The 25,842-nt window shown below is 42.2% G+C and overlaps 1 protein-coding gene across 8 annotated transcripts in view; it reads left to right on the top strand.

The window, feature by feature from the left end:
• Atp8a1 (ATPase phospholipid transporting 8A1) overlaps positions 1-25,842 on the top strand; it is a 226,824-nt gene that overhangs the window by 154,079 nt on the left and 46,903 nt on the right. For all 8 annotated transcript variants that reach the window (XM_031342535.1, XM_031342537.1, XM_031342534.1 and 5 more), the window contains 3 exons: positions 4,182-4,354; positions 19,700-19,883; positions 19,976-20,086. In XM_031342535.1, coding sequence (XP_031198395.1) covers positions 4,182-4,354; positions 19,700-19,883; positions 19,976-20,086 — 468 coding nt within the window. The remainder of the gene's footprint in view (positions 1-4,181; positions 4,355-19,699; positions 19,884-19,975; positions 20,087-25,842) is intronic.

Below are 25,842 nucleotides of genomic sequence, written 5' to 3'. Positions count from 1 at the left end.
TTCAATCACAAGTGGAAGCCTAAGATGATAAACTAAGTCATGCCATAACATGCTATCTTGCCTAAGCACACAAAGTAGCAGGGGGTCCAAAAGAAAAGGAAGAATCCTTGTTGCCTGGAGGACTCAGGGAAAGTAGAGGACTTGAGTAGAGAAAAGAATCACCATAGGAAATGTCACCACCCTTGTCAATCCCACTGTCCCCTCATTGGCTGGCAATCAGAACTATGACCAGTCCTCTGTCCTCCAGTCTGTCCCCACAAACTTCCTTAACTTCAGAACATCTCTGACGCCCTTTTAGTTCCTCTTACAAATGACAATGGGTAGATTGCAGCTTGGCCTGTTATCATTGCCCTGTACAGCCTTTGATTTCTTTCCTAATTTATCTGCTCCTTTGTCTATTCTCACTTTCACAAGTCACTAAGTTTAAATGTTTAAACATTTCCCCCTTCCAGTAGCCAAAAAGAACACAGAGTAGCAGCTAACACAGTCATAAATTTATCCGTAGCCACAGGAGATAAGCATCAATGCAACATATTCATAGAGTACGGCTCCCAGGCTTGGAAAAAGAAAAAACAAAAAACAAAAAAACGTAGTGACGTTTCATAAGCAGGAGAAATTTAAAACACTCCCAGCAGTAAATAAGGATAAAATACAACTTATCCCCAGCAGCGCTCAGCCAGCAACAGAGCTCCTTATACTCCTTATCCAAGAACACTGTGAACTAAAATAACTACGGGTGTTAGCAAATCAGTGTTAGTGTCACCTTGCACCCAGGTCGGCTGCTGAGAACTCGCTGTGGGGAAGTTTTCACCCCTCCTAACATGCTGCCTCTTACATCTCCTGACACCTCTTGATTTGCTGAAGATCTCTGATAGTCACCAAGGAAACACAGAGGTAACAATGCCACAAATAAGAGGGTTTTCAGCCAATTTGAGGGTGTCAGAGAGGACCTTAGAGAAGGAAAGTAGGGTGCAGGGGGCTGCTTCCACAGCCTGGGGGAGGGGGTGTGGGCATTCCACAGTGCTAGGGACGAGTTCTTGATTTACAACTAATGCTCAAAGAAACCTGAAGCCTTTTGTGGGTCCTTTGTAGCTTTTGTTTCAGGTTTTCAAATCAGGTGACACTTAAGCAATGACTTACAGAAATATAAATAAATATATACATATACATATGTACATATAAACATATATACGTGTATATACACACACATACAGTGGCTCTTTATCTTTATTTGAAATTCTATTGAAGAAAACAAGGATTCTCTCTATCTCTGTCTCCATCCCCGTGTGTGTGTGTGTGTGTGTGTGTGTGTGTGTGTGTGTGTGTGTGTGTGTGTGATAATAAAGGGAAATGGATTGCTATAGAGCTTATCAGTCTTGTCATTCAGTAAGGTGTTATATACTAGGCTCTGTACATGTCGTGGTCAGAGGTTCAGCCCTGGACACTCACCAGAAGGAGCTGAAGGCTCTGTTGGCATAGGCTCAACTGCACTGGGCAGCTGGGGAGCCTGGTAGGTCCGTTTGCTTTGGCAGGAAAGACACTCTAGGGAGAGAGACATACAAGAGTCAAGCTTGTGGAGGGAGCTGTGAGGAAAGTTCCTTAGGCTCCATCTACGGGAAGGCTCGGTGCCATTTTAAGGGTGTTAGACTTTAGTGGGTCAGTATCTGGAAGCCACTGGAAGATGGTAGAGCAAGAATAGGCATGATTTGTGTTTCAGCTCAGTTTTATAAAGAGATGAGGTAAATAAAGAGATGAGGTGAAAGGCAGCGAAGGCTTCTGGGAAACAACAGAAAAATGATGTGACCTTGTCCTTGCTCCATGTGGCACTCATTGCGTGATACATCTGGTGTTGGTTGGTTGGTTTGTTTGTTTGTTTGTTTGTGGGTGGTTGTTTTTGTTGTTTTCTGGGCTTTATGTTTCGTTTTGGTTTTGTTTGATGAACTTTGCAGAGGACAACAAAGCAGAACAGAAACTTAAGTCTGAGCCAACTTTACTCCTCAGCACCATTGTATTCTTGAGCAAGGAACTTAACTGCTCTGTCTTAACTCTGGGACAAGAGTGGTATCTAGACTCCTGCTTAGAATAAGTGGTTAAAATGTCTCATCCATACACAGGGCCCTTAAAACTGCACGGCATGCAGCACATGCTAGGTGCTTTTTGTTTATTTTTCCCACCCTCCTCACCCACCTGACCTCTATGAATGTGCCCTTAAAACTGTCTGGAGCAACATGCTTTTAGACTGCTGTAACTATAAACTTTATTGGCAGAATTTTAAAGACTTTCACACTTCCTTTTCTTAAGTCCTCTTGAACCAAACAAATACTTGCCCCTGATATAAAATGTAAAGGTTTTAGTTTGGAGCTTGTTGAGCAGTCTTACTCTATAATGTGACATGGTTTATCATCCAAATAAGCAGATTCTACCATGACAGGATATAGTGTGAATACAAACACAGAAACACCCCCCAAATATCTCCCATATGAAATTTTACTTTTCTTACTGCTTCCCTCAAAATAAAATGACTGGGCCAGGCCCTGAAACTGTAGCAATAATGTACCGATTACTTTTCTCACTCATTCTTGTGACCAAAATGCTCAGTAAGAACAACTTGAGATGAGAAACCGTTTGTTTCCTGGGTATGGTTCATTATATGGGCAGGGTATGTAATGTGGACCAGCTAACAGTACAGTAGGCAGGGAGCATAGAAAAGCAGAAGCTGGGACAGACAGAGATGAGAAAACGCCACACCCAGTGGAGCTTCTTCCAACAGGCACCACCTCTTTCCTTTCACCACTTCCCACCAGCACTATCACACTAGGACCCTGTGAAGATGTGAATCCATTCATTAGTTCAGAGTGATCATAGTCTGATTGTCACTGTAAACGTCACACTCAGGGTCACTTAGTCTAACATTGACAACTATGGACAAACAGATAAACCATCACAATAACTCTGTTTTTACTATAAGAAACACAAATTATTCTATACACATGTTATATGTAATTCTATTTTATTATATAAATAACCATAGATTTAGCACTCAGGACAAAAATTTAATTTCTGTCTCCTCATGTAGAATGAGTATTGTATTTCTTCAGTGTCCAGGTTCTTTGGAACAGGAACTGGATGGATCCATTCAATTATAAGAGTCTGTAGGATTTGGAAAGGAAAACTAAGTATAAGAAATGATAATTTGGGGGGCTGGAGAGATGGTTCAGTGGTTAAAAGCCTAGGCTGTTCTTCCACAGGACCAAGGTTCAATTCCCAGCACCCACATGGCAGCTCACAATTGTCAAGAACTCCCCATTCCAGGGGATCTGACACCTTCTCATAGATATGCATACAGGCAAAACACTAATGCACATAAATTAAAAATAAATAAATTACTTTTTAAAAAAGGATATGGTAATTTTATGTGGGACATATCTTTTTAACTTTTTCCTTCTGACAAGCTGGGCAAGCAGTCCTTGATCATGGATACATACACCTGTTCCTGCACAATCTAAATGAGTAAAGCTTTCTCTTATACCAAAGGCTTTTATTCTGCTTAAGTGTGAACTGTTGGTTGATGGAAAGACTCCTTGTATTGGATCACGATTACCAAACTTCATGTCTCCATCCCTCTAAAATGCAGCATCATGGAACCATGAAAGCCAATTCATGGAGTTATAGGAGATTACAAACACTGTTTCCTTCCCTAGGTCCCTGGGAATTTAATCTCAACGGCATCAAGTACTCTCAAATGAACAGTCATAAATTATTTAAATTATATTCTCCATCCTTTACCCTTGGTTCAGTGCAAACCAATTTTGATTAGTTCATAAATTCGACTGGTGATGTTATTTTTCTGAAGAAGAGAATTTACTGAAGATGCTTTTGCAGTATTGTGACCGTGGGGTTAGAGTGATGAATGGCAGAGTCAAGAAGGATTAAGCAGCCTGTGGTCTGGTCCCTGCCCTTCTGTGGACAGCTATATAAACATCCACAGAAGTTAACTGATAGCCTTTTCATCCTCCTCTCTGGGGGCTGTTGTGAGCACTGAAGGAATAAAGGTTTGTGAGAGCAATTTGAAAGATAAAAAGCACTAAAAATAACTAATTTTCATTACCGAACATCCTAAAGACACGGTAGTTGGACAAACGGAACGAATGCTGATGAATGATCTTTGGTTGGCATTCCAGGGCACGAGGGAAACTCTCAGCCGCCACTGCACCACCCTTGGAGATGCTCTTCGGAAGGAGAACGATTTTGCTCTTATAATTGATGGGAAGACCCTCAAATATGCCTTAACCTTTGGAGTCCGGCAGTATTTCCTGGACTTAGCTCTATCCTGCAAAGCGGTCATTTGCTGCAGGTAAGTTCTCTCCAGCGTTGTCAGGTTTCAACAGAACTCTATCTTAATGTTATTATGTATATGTGTTGCGGGAAATATTCAAAACAACCTGCTCGGTTCCCGTGCTTGTGCTGGCAACTCTACCACCACGGCCTGGCCATGCATGCACTGGTGGACAATGGCCGACCTGTTTTTATCTCATGGAAACTCTGACTCAGAAGTCCACAATCTCTCCACCCAGCCTGCTAAGTTCCCACTGGCGAGTCGTTACCATGCCAACTGCATGCTTCAAGTACCCCACGGCCTTTGTGGAGCGCCTCAGGCAAACCCACACTTTGCCACTGTACCTTTCTCTCTTGAACCAAGTCAAACCATCTCGTGAAGGAAAACACCACACAAACTTAGTTCAAAAACAATGGTAACTCAATCTCTGGGCGCAACAACTAAAACCTTATCATGTAAGCCCTAATAAATTTGATTCCTTTGGTGGCGAATCCTGACAGATCCGCCATAATACCGGGAAACTCTTAACAGCTACATCTTGCCCTATGCTATCCAGTTCCAAAAAGACCTAACTCTCTCCTGCTTCCTCTCTTCCTCCGTCCAACCCGGAAGTCCCTCCTACTCGCTCAGTGATTGGCTTCTTTATTCATTAGGGGATTGGTTCACAAGAACAACGTTCACAATGTATATGTGTGAGGTTGAGTATGTGCACGTGTGCAGGAACGAAGGAGGCTACAAATGCTGGATCCCCCTGAAGCTGGAATTCCAGGCACCTGGGTACTGGGAACAGAACAATGCCCCTTGACTACTGAGCTCTCTCTCCAGCCTTATCATAAATCCTTAATTTTTAAACATCCCACAAAGCTTTTTTTTTTTAATCAATGAATTACAAATGTTGGGTCACTTCATTCGCTCAAGTCCCGAACTTCACAAGCTGAAATGGATTTGTTAGCAGAGTTCTGAAAGTGAGTCCTATCACTACTGAATACTATTCATAATTTGAAAGTGTCAGTTCTTTGCTGCTTATCTGTATTTAAAATCAGTCGATGACAACTAGATAGATGGCATATGTCAATAATCCCAGCTCCTTCAGAGGCTAATGCCAAAAGATACTAAGCTTAGGGTCTTCTTGGGCAATTTAGGGACACTTTATAACAACAACAACAAAATAAATAAATAAATAAATGCACTTTCAAGAGGGCTATAAGTGTAGTTCAGTGGGTTTTGTCTAACATCTGCAACACTCTGGATTCAAACACCAATACAAAAAAAAAAAAAAATTACTAGAGCCAGGGCTGTAGCTCAGTGGTAGAGTGAACTCGAAGCCTTCTCTCTGGTCTTCAGCACAAAGGGGAGGGAGTAAAACGATTATTTATCTGCATTTCCATCTTGGTTCATTTATGGAAAGAACCCTGTTGTCTCTATTTAGATCGCTGATCCTGCTGCTAGAATTTATTCTGTAGGGATAATATGGGGGGAGGTACAGACTGAGTCATTTTCCAAATAGCTGAATATTTTAATGATGGCTGTTTATTTACTAAAAGACTCTTGCCTACTAATTTATTATATTGCTCATGTCCTAAATTAAAATCTGTTTTTGAGTTACCATAGCTCTAGCCTATCTGGCTGTCTGGTTAGAGCATCTTCCCCATCGCTTTGTCTAAATTGTTAAAACTCTGCCCTCCCAAACTTTAAAGTACTTAATAGTATTAGCCAGGCTCTTCTCTTGAGGTGTCCTCAGCTAAGGATCCCCCTGTTGTCCCTGTACTGAATCATCCCAGCTGGTTCACAGTGAATTCAGTCCTGATTCAATTCACTTTCCCTCCTCGGGAGACAAACATGAGTGCAGCTTATTGATGATCTCTCAGTCCGTACTCCTGCCGTTTCCTCAACACCCTTCTGTTTGCTCTATTTGTGAAAAGCTCTATTTCCTAATAAAAGAAAGTTTTTCCCTTTAAACCATTTCTTTTTCTTGTCTCAGCTTATCCACTTAAAATCTATTTCTTGAATGCCAATTGAAATTTACTTCCTGGAGTGTGTTTAAACCACACACCCTGTAAGGATCATGTATAAACATCATTTTGACCTACAAAATTTTATTATTCTTGGAGAATTAAGACTTATCCTTTATTTTCAGGTATCTCATTATGGATATAATTATAGAATCTAGTCTTTGTGGTCTCTATTAATAATATGACTTTATTAATAATATGAAGACTTTGAGCGATTCATTATGCAAAGTGTTCATAACAGTCATGTTCTTTTTTATCACAATGACGGAAATTATTTTCTACTCTTGGTTTTGCTTTGGCATCTTCATGCTTTTTAAAATCTGGGGCTACAGTAACGTTTCTTGGTTTCTTGCTAATGTCTCGACGGGGGCTTACTAATGCTCAGCCCTCACATTCTTCCATCAGGGTAATTTTGTGCTACGTTTAGCCATTTCGTCTCTTTCACTAATGGGTTCATGAGGATCAACAGGGGATTGCTCAAAAGCCTGTGAGTGTTATGGCTGTTGGCTCTCACTCAGAAACAGACTGCTGACCAAAAACCAGTGACATTTAGATAAAGTAGCCAGTTGGCTTTTAGCATCCGTGATGTGCCTACTGTGTGCTGGCCATAGGTATTGCACTTACCAAGACAAGTATGACTCTCTACCTGCTCTCCTTGCTGTCTCTGTCTGCTCTACTCTAATCAGAAACCCAGTTGGTTTGAAAGATGTGAGAGACCATTGCAGCAGAGCTTAACACAGTGCCTCCCTCAGTTCTTCATAAAGCTCAACCACAGGATTAAACAACAGCAGAGGCACACTAAAAAGCAGAGTCAAGGCAGAAGTATGTTCTGTGTGGTGAAGTTCTCCCTGGAGATCCTTGTCCTGCAGGATTCCCAGTCACATGGATCTTAGAGCTCTTCCAGGCCAGGGACTCTAGGAAGGATTCGCCCTGCCACGAACATGGAGCTCAGTGCTGACGTGGAGCATATAAAGCGGTGTGTGGCTGCTTCCTCCCTCCTCAGCTGCCTCTGCTGTATGGAAGTTTGAGGGCCTTGGAGGTCCCTAGCCAGATAGTTCTATTCAGGGTTTTGTTGTTGTTTGAATAAAATGTCTTCCTTCAGCTCTTTTTAATTCTAATTACCTTCATACCCTTTTCCCTAAAGGAAAGCTTCTGGCCTGGCTCTGAGGCTGCTCTAAACCCATAATTACGTCAGTGCCACAGCTGGATTAATGTGTGCACCTTCCTGGCCTAGTGCCTCTTCACATTTGAACTGCTGGCACAGAGCATGTTTTTCTCATTCCTGTACCTCTGAATGTAATGATGGTGTCCCTATCCCAGGTTGGGATGGGGAGTGACCCTATGGATGGTCCTTGGAGGATGGACACCAGGGTAATTCCTCATTTCTCACATGATAATGATCTCCCAGCCTCAGGAAACTCTCTATTTTATTCCATTAGAAAAGTAATGCTCAGATAAATACTGAACATTATTTCAAAATACTGCACTACACGGTTTCCCAGGTTCCCTCCCGATCATGCTAAGCCTTTGAGGTTTTCCCTAAGTTGAGACACCTTTCCAACCCACCGTTTGTCAGTCCACACCATAAAGAGAATTCAGAATTGGACTCTCCTCCACAGTCCACTGAAGCAGCAGATAATGGAATCGATAGAGTCTCGTCCATTCCATCCTTGGGATTCCATCAGCTCTCTTCCCGACACTGGCACCCGGGGCAGAAAGAAAGAGGTTTTAGTGTTTGCCTGATCGCCACAGTTGCAAAGATGCACTCTTACTCCCCAGAGCCTCTTGCTGAACTGAAAGAAGCTGCTGTTCTGTCCGAAGTCATTACATCTCCCCTCTATCTTCTGAGGGGACCATTCAGAGACAGAGCTAATCTCTCCAACTCAAAATTATTCAGGGCATTTGAGTCCTGGTTTTGGTTTATAGAGTTTAGGCTACATGTTATAAGTCAAGAAGTTTTGTGTGTGTGTGTGTGTGTGTGCGTGTGCACAGATCTGAAGTCAAAACAGTAGAACCTAGTCTTGTTTCTTATCAGCCTACCAAGCACTGTTTGACAGTTTACCTCCATCTCTCAGGTCACCTGATAAGAAGCAGCATGCACCCATGTCTAAGAGTGTCTTGCTCTCCGCATATCAGCATAAACATCTCTTCTGGTACTCATTCACTTCCATTTACTTGCCCGAGTCCACTGCTTCTTATTTGGGATGGCCACAGATACATTGGTTGTTTGGGTAGTGGCTTAATTGGCTAAGACAGGGTCTCATGTATTCCAGGCTAGTTGGGAACTCACTATGGCCCCAAGGCTAGCTTTGAATTTCTAGACCTCTTTCCTCCTCCTATTCCTCCTCCTCCTCCTCTTCCTCCTCCCCCTCCTTCTCCTCCTCTTCTTCCTCCTCCTCCTCCCAAATACTAGAGTTAGAGACATGTTCCTGCACACCCTCTTGGTTGCCTTTAAAGAACAAAAGAAAGTTCTGTTTTGCCTCCCTGAGAGGAAACACACATGCTCAGTGCACCGTGGAGTAGACCATTGTCAGGGTTTTCACAGGCGACCTGCAACTCCCTAAGGAAAACAAGCTTTGCTCTGGACTTGTGGAAATTTGTGCAAACAGCTAAAATCAAGAGCTCTCCTGAGGTTCTAGATCAATAATTTCTGACTCGTTTGCCAACGATTTTGCACTAGGCCTTCCCGTGTGTATATTAGCGTAATACTGCTTTGACTGGTGGTCTGGGAAACTTCTGTTCCAACTGCCTCTCTGGCACCTTAGACCCTGAATTGAACCATTCTGTCTACAAAATGGTGAGACTAGAAGGTAGCAGTATAGACTCCTCCAGGGTGCCGAGGCCTGAAGCAGGTGGGACACAGCTACTGAGGTATGAAAGGGGAGGGAGCACCTCCTAGAGTGCTCGTCCCAGCCTGGGAGCACCTGGTCGGATCTGCCTGTCACCCTTGGAGGTTTTGTATGAACCCTGCTTCTGTTGGCTGCTCTGTGCTAGGCATTGCCTCTTTGCTGCTTAGATCCTGGTCTGAGGGCAGGCATGTGGCCCTTCTTCCTCTGACCCATCCCTCCAGAAGAGCAGGAGGGCCACAGTGAAGTATCGCTGTGTGAAATGGCGAGTGGTTTCTCAAGTCCTCGTCAGTTCATATAACCCAACTTTTCAGAATATCTTACATTTTGGGTTTTTTTTCCCCCTGTAGTTGTCAGTTGAGTTTAAACATATTTTGAAACTTACGTTCTGTGACAGTTGGTTGAAAATTGGCTTAGAGCCTCCAGCTTTTAGACTGTCTAGTAATCACCATCCTGCTACATAATTTATGTACTCATGTCTCCTAAAAAGCAGAGGTTAAACTGAAGCAAGCATTTTTCTCCAGTTGCAACATCTCTAATCAAAGCTTAACCCCCTTTTAGGCCATTTTCTCCATAGTAGATTTTTTTAAAAGGAAAAAAAGGGGGAAAAAAACTTGATTTTGGGGAGTGTTGTCACTTAGAGTGACATTCTCAGGCAAAACCTTTTGCCTTACTCTGCCTGATGGTGTCTTTAAAGAAGAGGCCTAAAGGGACACTGTATATTTTCTATTGCAGTATGAGTATGTTAAGGAAAAGGAGGTCAGGGCAGACCTACTTCCTGAGTCTTTGGGGGATTGTCTTTAGCTCAAGGACTCCTCTGAATAAACGTTCTACTTAAGAGGTAGCGACAGGGCCTAAACGAAGCCAATAAATACTCAACAGACATTCCTTCAAAGAAAAGAAGTTGTGCACACCAGTGGGCGCCAAGCAGATGTTTGGCTTCAGAAGACTTAACAAACTGTTAATGAATGTTGACCCTATATTTACTTCCAAGAAAATCTGAATAAATATTGGAAATGTGGAGAGACTGTTTCTTTCATAGACGCCCGACTGAAGGACATATCGAATGAGTTTTATAGCTTTATAAAATGCCCACGTTTTGCTTTAATGTAATCCTCAGCTCAGGTCTTGTTCCTCTTGTTTCCTATTCCACTTCTACTAAAAGATATTAAAGGAACTATGGGACTCATTGTATGTGGTAACCCCTTCTTGATGAGCTCCACCAGAAAAGTCCAAATTTGAGTGGCATGCTTAAGAGTATACAAGGCACCTAAGAGCTCCCACATGTGACTTGCTGTAACTCCTTATGGTACCATTTCAGGTGTGACTCTAGAAAATCCACCTGAGCACCACAGACGCACATTACACACTGCAGTCAAAGCTTCTTATGTAGGCGGTCTGGAAAGCCTATGTGAATGCTCATCACATTCTTTTTTTTCTCTCCACCCAATACCACCAGATGGTGTTCCCCTCTCCCCCCAGTCCCCTTTCCCTTTCAGCTCCCTCCCCCCTCCCTCTCTCCCTCCCTCCCTCCCCACTTGTGGTTGCTTTCTTCTCCCTCCCAAGTGGGACTGAGGCATCCTCACTTCAGCTCTGTTGACCTTTTTAAATTCTGTGGACTGTATCTTGGGTATTCTGTACTTTTTTATTTTTGGCTAATATCCACTTATTAGTGAGTGCATACCATGCATGTCCTTTTGGGTCTGAGTTACCTCACTCAAGATGATATTTTCTAGTTCCATCCATCTGCCTGCAAAACTCAGGATGACCTCATTGTCAATATTGAGTAGAATTCCATTGTGTAAATGAGCCACATTTTCCATATCCATTCTTCTGTCGTGGGACATCTAGGTTGTTTCCAGCTTCTGGATATCGCAAATTAGGCTGCTATGAACATAGTGGAACATGTGCCCCTGTGGCATAGTGGAGCATCTTTTGGGTTTATTCTCAAGTGTGGTATAGCTGGGTCTTCAGGTAGATCTATTTCCAATTTTCCGAGGAAGCTCCAGATTGATTTCCAGAGTGGTTGTACCAGTTGGCAATCCCACCAGCAATGGAGGAGTGTTCCTCTTTCTCCCTATCCTCACCAACATACACTGTCGCCTGAGGTTTTGATCTTAGCCATTCTGACTGGTGTGAAGTGGAATCTCAGGGTTCATCACATTCTTATAAAATCTACACGTCTCACTCTGCCATGGCCAGTGTCCAAGGAGCCCTTCCTGCCACTGTCAGTTACTGAGAGTTGCTCCCTTGATAAATCCTGTCTTCTCTTCCTCCATTTATCCTTTCTGTTTTATATTTTGCTGTCCTGCAGTGCAGAGATGTGTCTCAGACGAGGATGTTCAGATTTCTGAGAAGGCTTTGCCTTTCATCAATTTTTGTTTGTTTGTTTGTTTGTTTGTTTGTTGAGGCAGGGTTTCTCTGTATAGCCCTGTCTGGCCTGGAATTCACTCTGTAAACCAGGCTGGCCTCGAACTCAGAAATCTACCTGCCTCTGCCTCCCAAGTGCTGGGATTAAAGGCATATGTAACCATCGCGCAGCAAAGCAATTGTCAAATGCGGAACTTTGCAGCTTTCCAGAAACCCATTGTAGCCTTCCACCGCCTAGCAATTGACTGCTACACTACCTACAATTTTCTCAGTCCTGATTCACTAGGGACACGATATATGCAGTGTTGGACGTGACTATGGTCTCTCAACGGGTGGTCCCTAGTGTGTAAAAATGGGAAGGCAGAATTCAGAGTGAACCCTATGACAGATTTTGGCGATTGTCTTCATTTTAATAAATGGGTTACTTAAAGACAGTTAAAGAAAGGCTAGTGCTGAGCTCCAAGTGTGGGAAAAAAAAAACAGATCAAAAAGTAGCCAAGACTTTCTGGTGGCTACAAGGCGTGGAGCCGAGAGGAAGGAAAAGGCATCCTACAGGAAGGAAGGTTTTGAAAAACAGATGCATTCAAGGGGCTCAGAGCAGCAAGGAAGGCTACAAGACAATCTGTAGACTGAGGTACAAGAGAGGAGGAGTGGGTACCAGCTCTGATAGTCTGCCAGAGGAAGGATGTGTTTTAGAAAGCAATCAACGAAAGACGTTCTCTGTACTTGAGACTGAACAAGGGAGTCATGCATGCATGACAAACACTCTACCACCAAGCTACCACGCTGACCGTCAACTATGCTAAAGTATGTTCTTGCTCTAAGCATTGGAATGAAACGTCCTACTAGGAGCAGTTTTTGGTAACGTGTGTTTGCCAGGGTCAGTTTGCTGTGATGCTGTGTCACTGTGCACACTTCGGCACTCAGATACTCACTGCCAATTGTGAACAGTCCCCACTGAAAACACCATCTGAACCACTTACATGGATGGCATGGTGGCTTATCTGTATGAAGGTGTACACTCTGCAAGAGCGACTGTGGATCTAAAATGTGCCTCAGAGAGGAAGGCTTTCTTGAAGTTACTTTTTTTTTTCTTTTTCCCCTGGGAAGAGCTATCTATGTGTTATTTCTTTAGCCTCAACCCCTACATTGTAAAGTCTCTTTGGTGCCTTTGACTTCACAGAATATAGCAGATGTTGGTTTTGGAGGCTAAGAAGGTCCTCACTCATCGGTCATTTGAATAGCACAGTTTTCTTACCCAGAGGTGGTTGAATGTTTCATTATGCTCCATCCACTAAACATCCTTAGGATTTTCTACATAAGCTTCTGTTTTCATTCCAGTAATAAATCCGCCACGAGCATCCAGCACCGTTCCAATACGCATGTGATTTTGGGATGTGTAACATACACTTTGCTACATATTAATATCGTCTCAGCTTGAAGCCTTATAAATGGACCTAACAAATTTTAATTAAAAGAGAAACCAGTAAGATTGAGTTAGGTTTTTTCCTCTCTTTTTGCAAGTTTGTTATAAGTCAACCAAATACAGCCCAGTGGAGAATAGACTGATACTCACAGGAGAGACTTTAGGAAGTTAGTAAGAAAGGAACGTGCAGCACATCCTGGCTGACTGCTAAAGAGCATCCAGGGATGAGCCTCAAGCTTAATAAATAACAAAGCTTGATTACTACATGTATAAAACACTTCGTGGTAATTAACAGAGTTACCCTAGTTAGCTTTAAATCATCTTGATACAGCCCAGAATCACCTAAGAAGGGAGTTTCAGTTAAAGGATTGTCCAGATCTGGCTGTCCGGTGGCCACGGTCTGATGGAGATTTCTTTGATTATTACTGATGCAGGAGAGCCCAGCTCACTGTGCATGTCACCATTCCTAGGCAGGCCTCCTGGACTTACAGGAAAGCTAAGTATGAATGGTGAACGAGTCAAACTGCAAGTCAGGAAGCAGCATTCCTTCATCGTTTCTGCTTCAAGCTCCAACGTAGGTTGCTGCCCTGACTTCCTTCAGTGATAGGAGCAAAATAAAACATTTCCTCCTCCCCTAAGTTGCTCTTGGTCCAAGTGTTTTATCACAGCAACAGACCCGAAAATATAGCAACTGTGCCCTTCCATGTTTCTCCTGTTTTTTTTTGTTTTTTTATGGGTGGCCAAAAGGAATACAATAATTCATTATACTAAATTGTGCTTTAGGGTGATCACCTCCCCCCAAATCCCACCTACACATTTTAAAATATACCAGTAAAATAATATTCTTGCTTTTAACATTATACGTCTTTTGGCTGTCCATGAAAAGTCTTCACATAATTATTTATGCCTGTGTAGATACATGTACATATAATCATTACCCATGTTGTATTCAGAAAGGCAATGATTTCCATTCAATGAGTGCAAAACAAAACTTGTATAAGGTAGACCACCTGGGCCTGGAAAGATAGCCCAGTGGTTAAGAGCACTGGATGCTCTTCCAGAGGACCCAACTTAGATTCTCAGCACCCACGTGGTAGCTCCCAACAGTCTGTAGCACCAACTCCAGAGGATCCAATACCCCTGCTGTAACTTTGGCTGGCACCAGATACATGTGCAGGCAAAACACTCAAACACATAAAAATAAATTTAAAAAAAAAATAGACCACCTATATATTTCTTAGCTTGAATGACAAAACATTCCAGTGCTCTCTGATCTAATGTTCACGGGGCACTGCAAGTTACTCTGTAACAAATGAGAACAATAATGAATAACATGTGCTGAAGCTGCAGCCAGGCGCTATCTGAGAAGCACAAGGCACTCAGCTCACTCCTCGGTTACATCACAAGGGACCACCCTCTTGTTTGTGGTGCACAGGAAGAAAAACAGACCTCCGCAGCACATGCTTCATTCATAATCTTTTTTCAATAGAGTCTCTTTGCTGCTTCCAGAAAAGAAAAAGCAACCGTGGAAGACAGTAGTGAATCATTCCAGTCTTGTTGAAAACCTACAAGTAGGATAAACTGTACACAAATATGGACATATTCACACATAGACCTATCTAGGAGAAGAAAATAGTGCTGTTGTGATGCTCCCAGATTCTACAGCTGATCACTGTTGGTACTTAGAAAGCTGAAGACTTAGAACTTCCCAGCCATAGACATACAGTTCGTGATAAGCACTAGGAAGAATTAGCTAGCTTCATAGTGTGGTTGCTCCAGGCCAATGATTCCAACCTGAGGGTCAACCAACCCTTCCATGGGGTTGCATATTAGATATCGCGTATATCAGATCTTTCCATCATAATTCCTAACTGTTGCAAAGTAACAGTTTATGAAGTAGCAATGGAAATATGTTTTATGGTTGGGGTCACCACAGCATAAGCAAACTATTAAAGGATCGCAGTATTAGGAAGGTTGAGAACCACTGCTCTGGACGATTCTAGATATCGTACAACTCCAAAAGCGCATGCAGAAGTCAAGAAAGCAAACTCTGATGGGGGCAGCGGGTTGAAAAGCTGGAAACTCATCGGGAGAAGACCCATGCTCTGGCAAATTTGGATGTAGAAAGAAATCCACCTCATGTTCTTTCCCTTATCTGAAATAAACTCTCCTGTGCTTGTCAAAGAGGCCATCTTCCATCATCTGGAAATACTAAGTACAGGCAAGACTGGCCAGAGGTCAGAGGTCAGACCCATCAGCCCTAGCTTCTTTTCCTGCTGCATTGGTAAAATATTCTAACAGAAACAACTTAGGGAGAAAGGGTTTAGCTCGCTCACAGTTCCAGGTTGCCATTGCATCCTGTCAAGGAATTGACAGCAGCAGAAGCCTCAGAGTCACATTACATTCACTTTGCTATACACCTCCATTCCCCATGTAGCAAGAAACAGCTTTTTAAGTAGACTTGAAAACAGCACCCATTTGAGAGTCCCTGTCCAAAATGCATGGGTTCAGCGGGATTCAGAACTTGGGGTTCTAAAGTTTGAACATGTGCTTATAGATAATGAGCTACTTTGGAGATAAGCCCCAAGTCTAAACATAAATTTCATTTATATTTCATAAAAATTATTTCATATTTCATGTATAAGGTTTTCCATAAACCTGACACACATAAGCCAAATATTTGTCACATGAGATCAGGTATAGAATTTTCAACATCATCTTAGCACTTAGAAAGTTGCAGATTGAGGGCTTCTGGCTTTTGGATTTGAGGGATAAGAATATTCAAGGGCTCAGTGAATAAAGCATTTGCTATGTATGTATGAGATTTTAGTTCAGATTCTCAGCACCCACATAAAGCTGGAAGCAGTAGTGTGTGTGTGTGTGTGTGTGTGTGTATCTGTGTCTGTGTCTGTGTCTGTGTCTGTGTGTGTAACCTTAACACTCTTGAAGTGAGATGGGAGGCAGAGGCAGGGAAATCCTTGGCAGCTTGCTGCCAGCTAGCTTGGCATACCCAGCAGTGAGCAACAAAAACAAAATGAAATCCCATCTCAAACAAGGTGGAAAGTGAGGACCCAAGTATTCACCTATCATACACAAACAAACACACAAACTTGCACACATATGCATACACACACCACACACAAACACACACACTTACACCCCTCTATAGGAAATCTTTTTAGCTGACTTAGTTTCACTAAGCAGAATTCCCCCCGAAGCACACCCTTCTCTCTCAGAGCAGCCCCCAGCTGCCCCCCAGCCCCCTCTGCCATAGCCTGGATGTGATGTGGTACGCACATGCTCTTGTGCGTCTATGAGTTGACCTGGTGTCTACCAAATCGTGTTTATTCTGTAATGTATTTATTGCGGTTGTATATCTCAGAGTAATGGTCCTTAATTAAAGACTTCCCAGATCACTGAGGCAATCTGATGAAAGTTATTGTTAAGAATACTGGATGTGATAGTCTGCAAAGAATGTGAGTTGCTTGACAAATTTTGCCTTTGAATATAGAGAAGCCGGTAAAATAGTCATCAATTAAGGTGGAGAAACTATATTCTCAGCTTCATGTTAAAAAACAAAAAAGTGTGTGCATCCTGAGTGAGATTTTCACAACAACAGAAAATCCAGGGTTTCAACCAGCAAGTTTCCTGGCAAAAGAAGGTTCTAGATGTAGCTCATAAGTCTGTATATCCATATTATGAGTGAAACATATGAATAAGTGTTTTACATTCTGTAACTCCAACACCATTGTTTAGCTGCCAGCTGCTCTTCCAGTCTGCAGAAGTGGTGGCTCTCACTTCCCTTGAACGGTCTTCTAAGCCTGGACTTCCTTGCTAGCCATCGTTGATTGCTTAAACATTTTTCTAGCTTAGGGTATTCCTACCCTTTTCTCTTAACAACTGAGTCATCTCCATTGAGGAGGGTGCGGATCCTTACCTAATTATGATTTGGAGGCTCTATTGCTTTCTATTGCTCATTGCTATGACAAAATACCTGACATGAACAGTTGAAGGAAAGAAGACTTTTGGTTCATAGTCTGAGGGTAGAGTATACAGTGGCAAGGGAGCCATGGGAACAGGAGCGTGAGGTGGCTGATAGCATCGCCTGCATTCAGGAAGCAGCAAAAGATGCCCTGCTGGTACTCATCGGGCAGGTTTAACTGTCCCCTATTTATTCAGTCTGGGACTTCATCCCATCTACTTTTAGGGTAGCTCTTTCCCCCTTGGTTAAGCCTCTCTGGAAACAGCCTCAAGGGCACTCCCAAAGGTGTGTGTCCTAGGCAATTGTAAAGTCCACCAGGTTGATCATAAAGATTACCCATCATGAAGTATTAAATTTTACAGTGTGAAGCAGAGAGAGCAGCTGCCAATTATAATCACTGTGAAAACATGGGTAAGGGTTTGGTGTCGTTCTTTTCGAAAGCTCCCTTAAGTCTCTGATTTAAGCTCACTACATGGATGCCGTTCATAAAAACGCTCCACAATACCCTAGCTCCACAGCGTGATTTAATAATGTGTACAGAGCGGGAGCTGTTAAAGAGAGCTTGATAAATGTTTTCAAATGCTTCCCTTCATTCATGCCCATTTCCATTTGCATTCTATAGCATTTCTGGTGAGCATTCTTTTCTGACATTTACTAAATGTCAACCATAGTCCGTGTTTAAAACCTTGGCCTAGGGCCAGTGGGCTTACCAATTTATCTTAGCCTGTTAAGAGAAATTAAAAAAAAAAAAAAAGTGAAAATGGAATGAAAATTGCTTTGAAGAGAAATAGAGGAAGACGGTGAAATGAACCGTTAGTAGCCTGATACTCGTTCTCTCGTTGAGGTCAGCACTGTGTCATTTGTAACTGTACCGTTGCCAAATGCCAAAAGGAAGTCGAAAAACAATTGAAAATAATTCTTTGATATGGCAGCTGTTTACCAGTTTCTCTTGTGGATCAGCCACTAAGAGCACAGAGGAGCACTCCATCAGTGTCTCGGGCTCAAGCTGAGATTCCCAACCTTAAGCAAAAGTCAGAGCTGCTGTAGCTCACCCCCTGCCTCCTGGAGGCATGTGTTTGTGCAAAATGCCCACTGCTGGGAACTTTTTCCTGTCACCATAAGCAAGAATATATGTGAAGATTTGTTGGTTCCTTAAACAGCGTTTATTTAAAAAAAAAAAAAAAAAAAAAAAACTACTTTGTGAGATATTTCAGTTAAGTATTTATTAGACAGCTGTGGTATACTGACCTTAAGAAGGAATTTATCTCTTGAGTGAGACACACTGCACAGGCTGTGATCTAACACTGGAGAAATGGAAGTCAAGGGGTTGAGAGTTCTATGCCAGAGCCTCACTACATAGCTAATTCAAGGCCAGCTTGGGCTGACACTGCCTCAGAGGTCCCAAAATGATGACGATGACGACGACGACGACGACGACGACGACGACATCAATGATGCTGACAACCACGATGATGATAGAGCGCTGAGACATTTCTGTGCACTAGCTTTTTATGCACTGGTTGCATCTTATTATCTGTGTTTATGTCAGGACTTTGCTATGTAGCCCATGCTGGCCTAGAACTTATGACCCTCCTTCCTGTATCAGCCACTAAGTACTGGGATTACTAGTATGCACCACCACACCCAGCTCTAATTACTGTCTTAATATAATAGTCGTCTGGACTGGTTCACTGTTTAGTCTTCCTGTCTGTTTTCAGCACAGTATGAACAATAGATTAAGTTAATTGTGTCACTGAAGCACGCTGTCGTAGACCATTTCTATCATTTGCTTGGCATTTAGTTCTCAAATGGCTTTTTAAGATGCATGAAAAAAATGCTTCAAGTTTAATACCAAATGTGATGTTAGTGTAAATGCCAATGCCTTCTGTTCCTGGTCCATGATTGCAGAAAAAGCTGTCTGATTTCTGCATACATGTGAGTCTGCATGCCTCTGGAAGAAAATGAAGCATGTGGACTATGTCCTAGCTTTGGATATTCACTTTTTCATTTTTTGAGATTTACAATGGTGTCTGAGAACAGGTTGAAAGTCTACCCAATTCCCCACTATTAATTTCAGTAGCTTTAAGTTGTTTTAATGATATAGCATATTACATATGACAAAAGTTCAAAATGCTTTCTTTTCAAGGCACTGAATAAAACCTAGTTAGTATTTGGACTATTTTCTGGTCTTTGTTTTGTTTTTTGTTTGTTTGTTTGTTTGTTTGTTTTAGATGTGCTTTGCTTTTTAATTATGTGTATATAGGAAAATATGTGCATGTGAGAGGCAGATACCCACAGGGGTCAGAAGAGGGTGTGGAATCTCCTGGAGCTGGGGTTATTAGGCAGTTGTAAGCCACCTGATAAAGGTGCTGAGAACTGAATCCTGGTCTACAAGGACAATACAGCCCTTAACCACTGACCACTGCACTATCTCTTAGCCATCTCAACAACTTCTTATGCCTTCCTTCTCTTTGCAATGAATTTCTGATGTCATTTGCTGGTACTTAAACATTAATGTTTCTTGGATGTCACCTATACATTTGCTTCTAGGTCATTTGTTATCTTCTTGTTTTGAATTTCTCTTAAACAGACAGACAAATTAGCGGAGAACCATTTATCCAGTTGTTTTGCTTCGTTTACTGATCAAAAAGTGATGGCATTTCAGTTTCTTTTTTCAGGGCGCAGGCGTAGTTGTTCATTTTTGTTTGGTTGGTTTGTTTTTTTAAGGGTTTCTCCTCTTCAGAAGTCTGAGGTTGTTGAGATGGTTAAGAAACAAGTCAAAGTCATCACGCTTGCCATCGGAGACGGAGCCAATGACGTCAGCATGATACAGACGGCCCACGTGGGTGTTGGGATAAGCGGCAACGAAGGTTTGCAGGCAGCCAACTCTTCAGATTACTCCATCGCTCAGGTAAAGCCTCCCATGGTGACTCAGAGCCCCACCCCTTTGCATCAGCCGAAAGTGAGGGGGAAAATATTCATGTCTTCCCATTCCTCTTCTAGTTCAAATATTTGAAGAATTTGTTGATGGTCCACGGTGCCTGGAATTACAATAGAGTTTCCAAGTGTATCCTGTACTGCTTCTACAAGAACATCGTGCTGTACATCATCGAGGTAGCTGCATGGCTAACGTAGTTGCTCCTGACAGTCATAGCCCCGCCCCTGACAGTCATAGCCCCGCCCCTGGCAGTCACAGTTCCAACTGGTAACCTTATGGGATCATTCTCGTTGTTTCTATAAGTATTTTATCATCTCACTTCCTTATTTAAGGGAAAAAAAAAAAACTCTTAGGATTTATTTTATTTTATTGTTATGTGAATGGATGTTTTGCCTGTGTGTATGTCTGCAAGCACCATGTGCTTGCAGGGCCCACAGAGGCCAGGGTGGATCTCCCGGAACAGGAGTTACAAATGGTCGTTAGTCATCATGTGGGTACAGGGAATCAAGCCCTGAGGGATAATCTGTTATGCTGTATGGAAGCATTCACCGGTCAATAAAAGGCCTCTGGCCAGTGAGCTGAGGCAGATTTAGAAGGTGGCAGAGAGGGAAAGAGAAGGGGGTGGGGTTGTGGGAGAGAGTCAGGTGCAGGAAATCTGAGGAAGAGGGTCAGTCCATCACATGAACACCGAGGAGAGGTAACAGTTAGCCATGCAGCACTCATAGAATAGAATAAACGGGTAATTGAGTTATGAGCTAGTGGGAGAACAGACCCAGGCTTATGACCTAAGTAAGCATTGATTCATATAAAATTCAGTCTCAGAGTTGATTATTTCAGAGAACTTGTGCATAGGTAGAAAGTCTGCAAGCTACAAAACCCTACTCCTCTAGAGGAACAGTTGGCATTCTCAACTGCTGAACCATTTCTTCCCTTTTTATAATTTCTAAAGTCAAAGAAGATGTCAACCATGAGAATAATCAATGTTTGGACACTAGCTAAAAATGTTAGGTCACTTTGGTAGAAAGTTGAAGTAGAATTGCTAATGAGTCATGTTTTCAGATTTAAAAGACAATAAAGTTTGAACATGTACAGAATTTCTTCAACCTACTGTTAAGGGGCAGTACACACATGAAAACTGTATTAAAAAATGATAATCTGGTGATGCAAAATTTTTTTTTAAAAAATCAGAGAAAAGTAAGGGATACCGGAAGCAAAGTAGGGGATAAGGGTTGGTTCTAGATCAGGGAAGGTACACTAGGTTTAGCTGTCTGACACTCTTTTGGAGTCTTTTTTATTTTAATATTTACTTATTTTGTGTATATAAGTTCATAGTGTTGCTGTCTTCAGACACACCAGATGAGGGCATCAGATCCCATTACAGATGGTTGTGAGCCACCATATGGATGGTAGGAATTGAACTCAGGACCCCTAGAAAGGTAGTCAGTGCCACTGAGCCCTCTCTGACACTCTTTTGATGTCTGGGTTTGGCATTTTTTGCTGCCAGGCCCTCCATTTTGTTTCCCAGTGGCAATAATATCTCTTGAATCTATATTCATTGGTCCGATGGTATTGCTTGCCATAATGTCTACACACTAGGCGTTCCTGCTGCTTTATATCTCCAGAACCCATTGCCACTAGAAAGCGTGTTCCCTTCGCTGGCAGAAAGTAACCATATTTCTCATAGTCAACACACTGGTCTGAGATTCTGAGACCTAAGACCTAATATAGATCTTCTATATGAGGCACAGCCACCCCTTGCTGTATGTCTCTTTTAGTGTTTCAATTTGGCAAACAAGATTTCGGACAAGGAATTTCTCTAAAATATTCTATTCCTCAGTTCTTTCTTCATATCAAAAATGACATCATCTTACAAGGGAAACCTTGGGGATCTTACTTGGTAAAGGAGTAGACTCATAAGCCCAAAGACCTGAGTTTGAATCCCAGAGCCTATGTAAAAAGGCAGGCATGGTGGCATGCGTTTTAATCTCTGCACTGGAGAGACAGATGGCTGAGGCTGCCCAGCCTGCCCAGCCTGCTCAGTGAGCTCCAGGACAATGTTTCCAATAAACATTTCTTGGGATCGCCCTTGAGAAAGAGACACTGAGGTTGACCTCTGACCTCCATACACATGTGTACACATACACATGAGCACCTGCACACATACGAGCACACATGTGTACCCAGAGAATAAAAGCTTGCCCTGTAGATATTTGGGCATCAGATAACCAGCCTCAGCCCAGCGACTACAAAGCAAGCCAAGCAGAGCCTGTAACCAGGAGCTGGCCAGAACGGTCCAATAGGATCCATGTCCGTAACTGTACACTTCCTAGCTGCTGCATTAGCAAAATGCCAGATTGATTTCAACATCATATTTTAACTCAACATATTAAAAACACTACCATATTCACCATGTAAAAAATACTATTTTTTTTTTTTGCAGTTGCATGTACACCCTACATTCTTTCCTCCATGCCCAGCGTTTGAAATCTGGTATTTTGCCTTCAACACATCTCAATTTTGAACTAAAGACAAATCAAGTTCTCTAATGCGCTGTGGCCTGCAGCACAGAGTTAGCAGCATGGTGTTGGTGGATAAGTGGACAAGAAAGGGTTATCCGCTTGTCTGTTTTCATTTATTGACATTAGTTACCTTGTGGGTATGTAAGTGGACACGTACAAACTTCAGAGGGAAGATCAGGGGACAGCTTGCAGGAGTCTATTCTCTCCAGGTCTACACTGGGTTCCAGGTATGGAACACGGGTCTTCAGGCTTGGCTGCAAGCACCTCCTGAGCCATCTCAAGGGCTCTTTTGGTCAAGTCCTTGCACAGCTCCAGGGACTTGGACCTGGCTGGAGGTGACAAGGTAATGAAGAAAAGGCAAATACATAGAATGCTGGAGCTGGGTAGTCTGGGCTCTCTGCTGGCGAAACCATAGCACCCAGAAGCTCAGTTCGCTTTCTATACAGAGGTGACAATAGAGGCAGGGTGATTCTTACAGCTAAAAAACGGAGGCAGGGGTATTCCGTATAGATAAACAGGGAGGCAGGGTTTATGGTATACAGCTGGATAGAGGGGCAGATGTAGCTACTCTCTGTACTCTCTGTACTCTCTGTAGGGCAGTCTCTCTAGGGGAACAATATTCAGGCTGTAAATATCTGGGAAGAGAAAGCTTTGGTGGGCATTTTTAGCCTACATTGTCAACACTCAACACTTGGTGCCGAGTGAGGCTTGGCCATTTAGGGAAGGCTTTGCCATATTCTCCCAGGCTACAGAGTGGTGACGTGGCCACGCCCATACCACCCAGCAGCACATATCCACTCAGTATTGTACACCCTCAGGGCTTCCTCTGCTCCCTGTACATTCTTATATTGTTTAATGCCTGGCTCATCCCTGGGTTATGAGGAACTGTATCATACTGATGAGCCTCTAGGTATTATGAGTTTCACATTGCTCTGAACAGCTCTGAGAGATGGGCATAATTTGTTATGAGAACCGTCTTCCACTCTGTCTAGGACCCATATCCTCCTAGATTTGCTGAAAGCTCCCTTACGGATGGCTGATTTTGCCCTTTGCCTCTCTATTCTGAGGACTTTCCGATGCATAAATCAGAAGGACATAGCCTACCCACTTCTATGAATCCACATCTCACACCAGGGCTATTTGACTGCAGTTGGAAACTGCTAGGCGTCTGGCTCAGTTGCCTCTGTCAGAATTCTAATTATGAATTAGATTAGGATGTTAAAACTTAAATTTGAGTTATATATGTCTTTACTGGTCACTCCGCATCTATAGTTAGGTTACCGTGCTGTTAGCTAAGGTAGCCAAATACTTGGAAACATAGCTTCATTGATAACTGATAAGTTTGGTCTGGAAAACCTGTGGGTGTATATATATTTTTTACTTTAATTTTATTTTATTTTATTTTTATTTTATTTTAATTTTTTAATGATTTATTTCTTTTGTGTATATGAGTGCATTATTTGCATGTACACCTGCATGCCAGAAGAAGACATCAAATCTCATTATAGATGGTTGTGAGCCAACATGTGGTTGCCGGGAATTGAACTTTGGACTACAGGAAGAGCAGCTAGTTAGTGCTCTTAACTGCTGAGCCATCTCTCCAGCACCGAAAACCTGTGTTTTAAGACATAATTTTAAAGTAATTTTGTTTTGTTTTTTTTATCTTTGAAGTCCGGCTTTTGGCACACACCTGTAATTCTAGTACTTGGGAGACTAAGGCATGCGGATTGCCTGGGTACCTAAAAAGACTGTCTCAAAAAACAGACAATAACAACAATAACAACAACAACAACAAAAAGTATTTGTTTTCTATATAAATTTGTGGTTCTTCCCTGTAAGAATTATTTTTATTGCCGTCCCCTCTATATATCTAACTTTCCTAGTTATATGTTCTCACTTAAATTATTGAGAGTGTGATACTTTATTTACATAGACTTTTAAAAGACTTTTAAACAAAGATGTGTATGCAGTATAATTTTAATGACTTAAGGTCATATTTTAAGTCTAGACTAATGGACTTTTTTTTTTAAAATCTAGATTGACAACAGTAAACTACTAATGAAGAAAATAAAATTGTTTTACTTATGTGAAAATGAAGTCTAAACATTCTGTTTCTAACCCAGAACTATGTGGTGTGTAGTTACCTCGCCCTAATTTTGACTCGACTTTGACTTTAAAGCCTCTTCATGAGCTATTTAACACCGACCACACTCTTAATGGGTTCAAAAGGAAGTGAGAGAGAAACTTTACTGGAAACCTCATATTTATTTTTCTGTTAGCACTTTTTGGAAATGCATTTTGAATATAATTCAACTGTCTTGGAAATGGACTGAACTTTTAAATCAATTCCCCCCATACCCAACTTCTGCCAGCTAAAACAAGTTCTGCAGATGTTAATGGTTCATGTCAATACTGAGTATGAATAGGCAGAAAACACACCATTGACTGTCTCCAGTGAGGACAACTGCCAGTCTCGAATCTCTCCTTTCTGTTTTTTGTGCTGATCAGGCGTGGGAGCAGGGAACGCATTGACTCTTTGCAGGCTGCTGCTTAATATGCAGAAGTGCTCCATCAGAGAAATGCCTGTGGGGCTTTAGCTGAATCGCCTATGCAGGGACATGGGGGCCTGAGGGGGTTGGAAAAGAATTCATAGAGAGCAGTCTTACACCCAGAGGGTGCAGTAGATTGTCAGGGGGAAAGCATGCTTCTCTGTCTTGTATTGCTAGCCCCCGTCACTGCTGTGAATTGCAACCACACGCACAGGTTCAGCAGGTGGCGATAGAAAACTTGCTTGGGGTAGCTGCCTGCCAGTGGCTGTGGGTGTTCACTTACATTGTTGGCTCCTCCTAATTCCTGATTCCTTTCTAACAGGGAAGAGCATTTCTTTAAGATGACTGGTGGCATCTATGTTTTCTTAGATCCCCCAAAATAATGTAGCAGTTCTTCTTTCCAGAAAGTCATTAAAGTCAATAAGGTGATGCTTTCCCAGGAAGCTCCGCTGGGAAGTAAATTCCCTGGGAGGTTAAGTAATCTGGGCACCGCCCCCCAGAAGGCCTGGTGCTTGCTTTCTTTATCAGTGACTTTGGTGAAATGAAGAGAGGGAATCTATGTGCTTATGCTAATTCAGGTTCTGTCTTAATACTTAGAGATGTGCTTCAAAGATATAGCTCGAGCTGCAAATCTCAGACTCACCTGCACTTAGATTACTTCTGACTTTCTCTTTTTCTCAAAAAAAAAAAAAAAAATTTAGAGAGAAAATTTGAAGACGGAAATATTTACATAAAGATGTTCTGTGTTGAAAGACTCTTCCCTTATCTAGGCTTTCCAGTCCATTCTCTTAAAAAGAAAAGCAACAAGAAGATGAACCTTTTGAAATACAAAGGATACATTCTAAGCACTTATCACATAACCTT

Source organism: Mastomys coucha, unplaced genomic scaffold, assembly GCF_008632895.1.
Source record: "Mastomys coucha isolate ucsf_1 unplaced genomic scaffold, UCSF_Mcou_1 pScaffold22, whole genome shotgun sequence".
Classification (NCBI taxonomy): domain Eukaryota; kingdom Metazoa; phylum Chordata; class Mammalia; order Rodentia; family Muridae; genus Mastomys; species Mastomys coucha.
The sequence above is the reverse complement of the archived record's forward strand: the minus strand, read 5'-3'. Positions and strand labels throughout refer to the sequence as shown.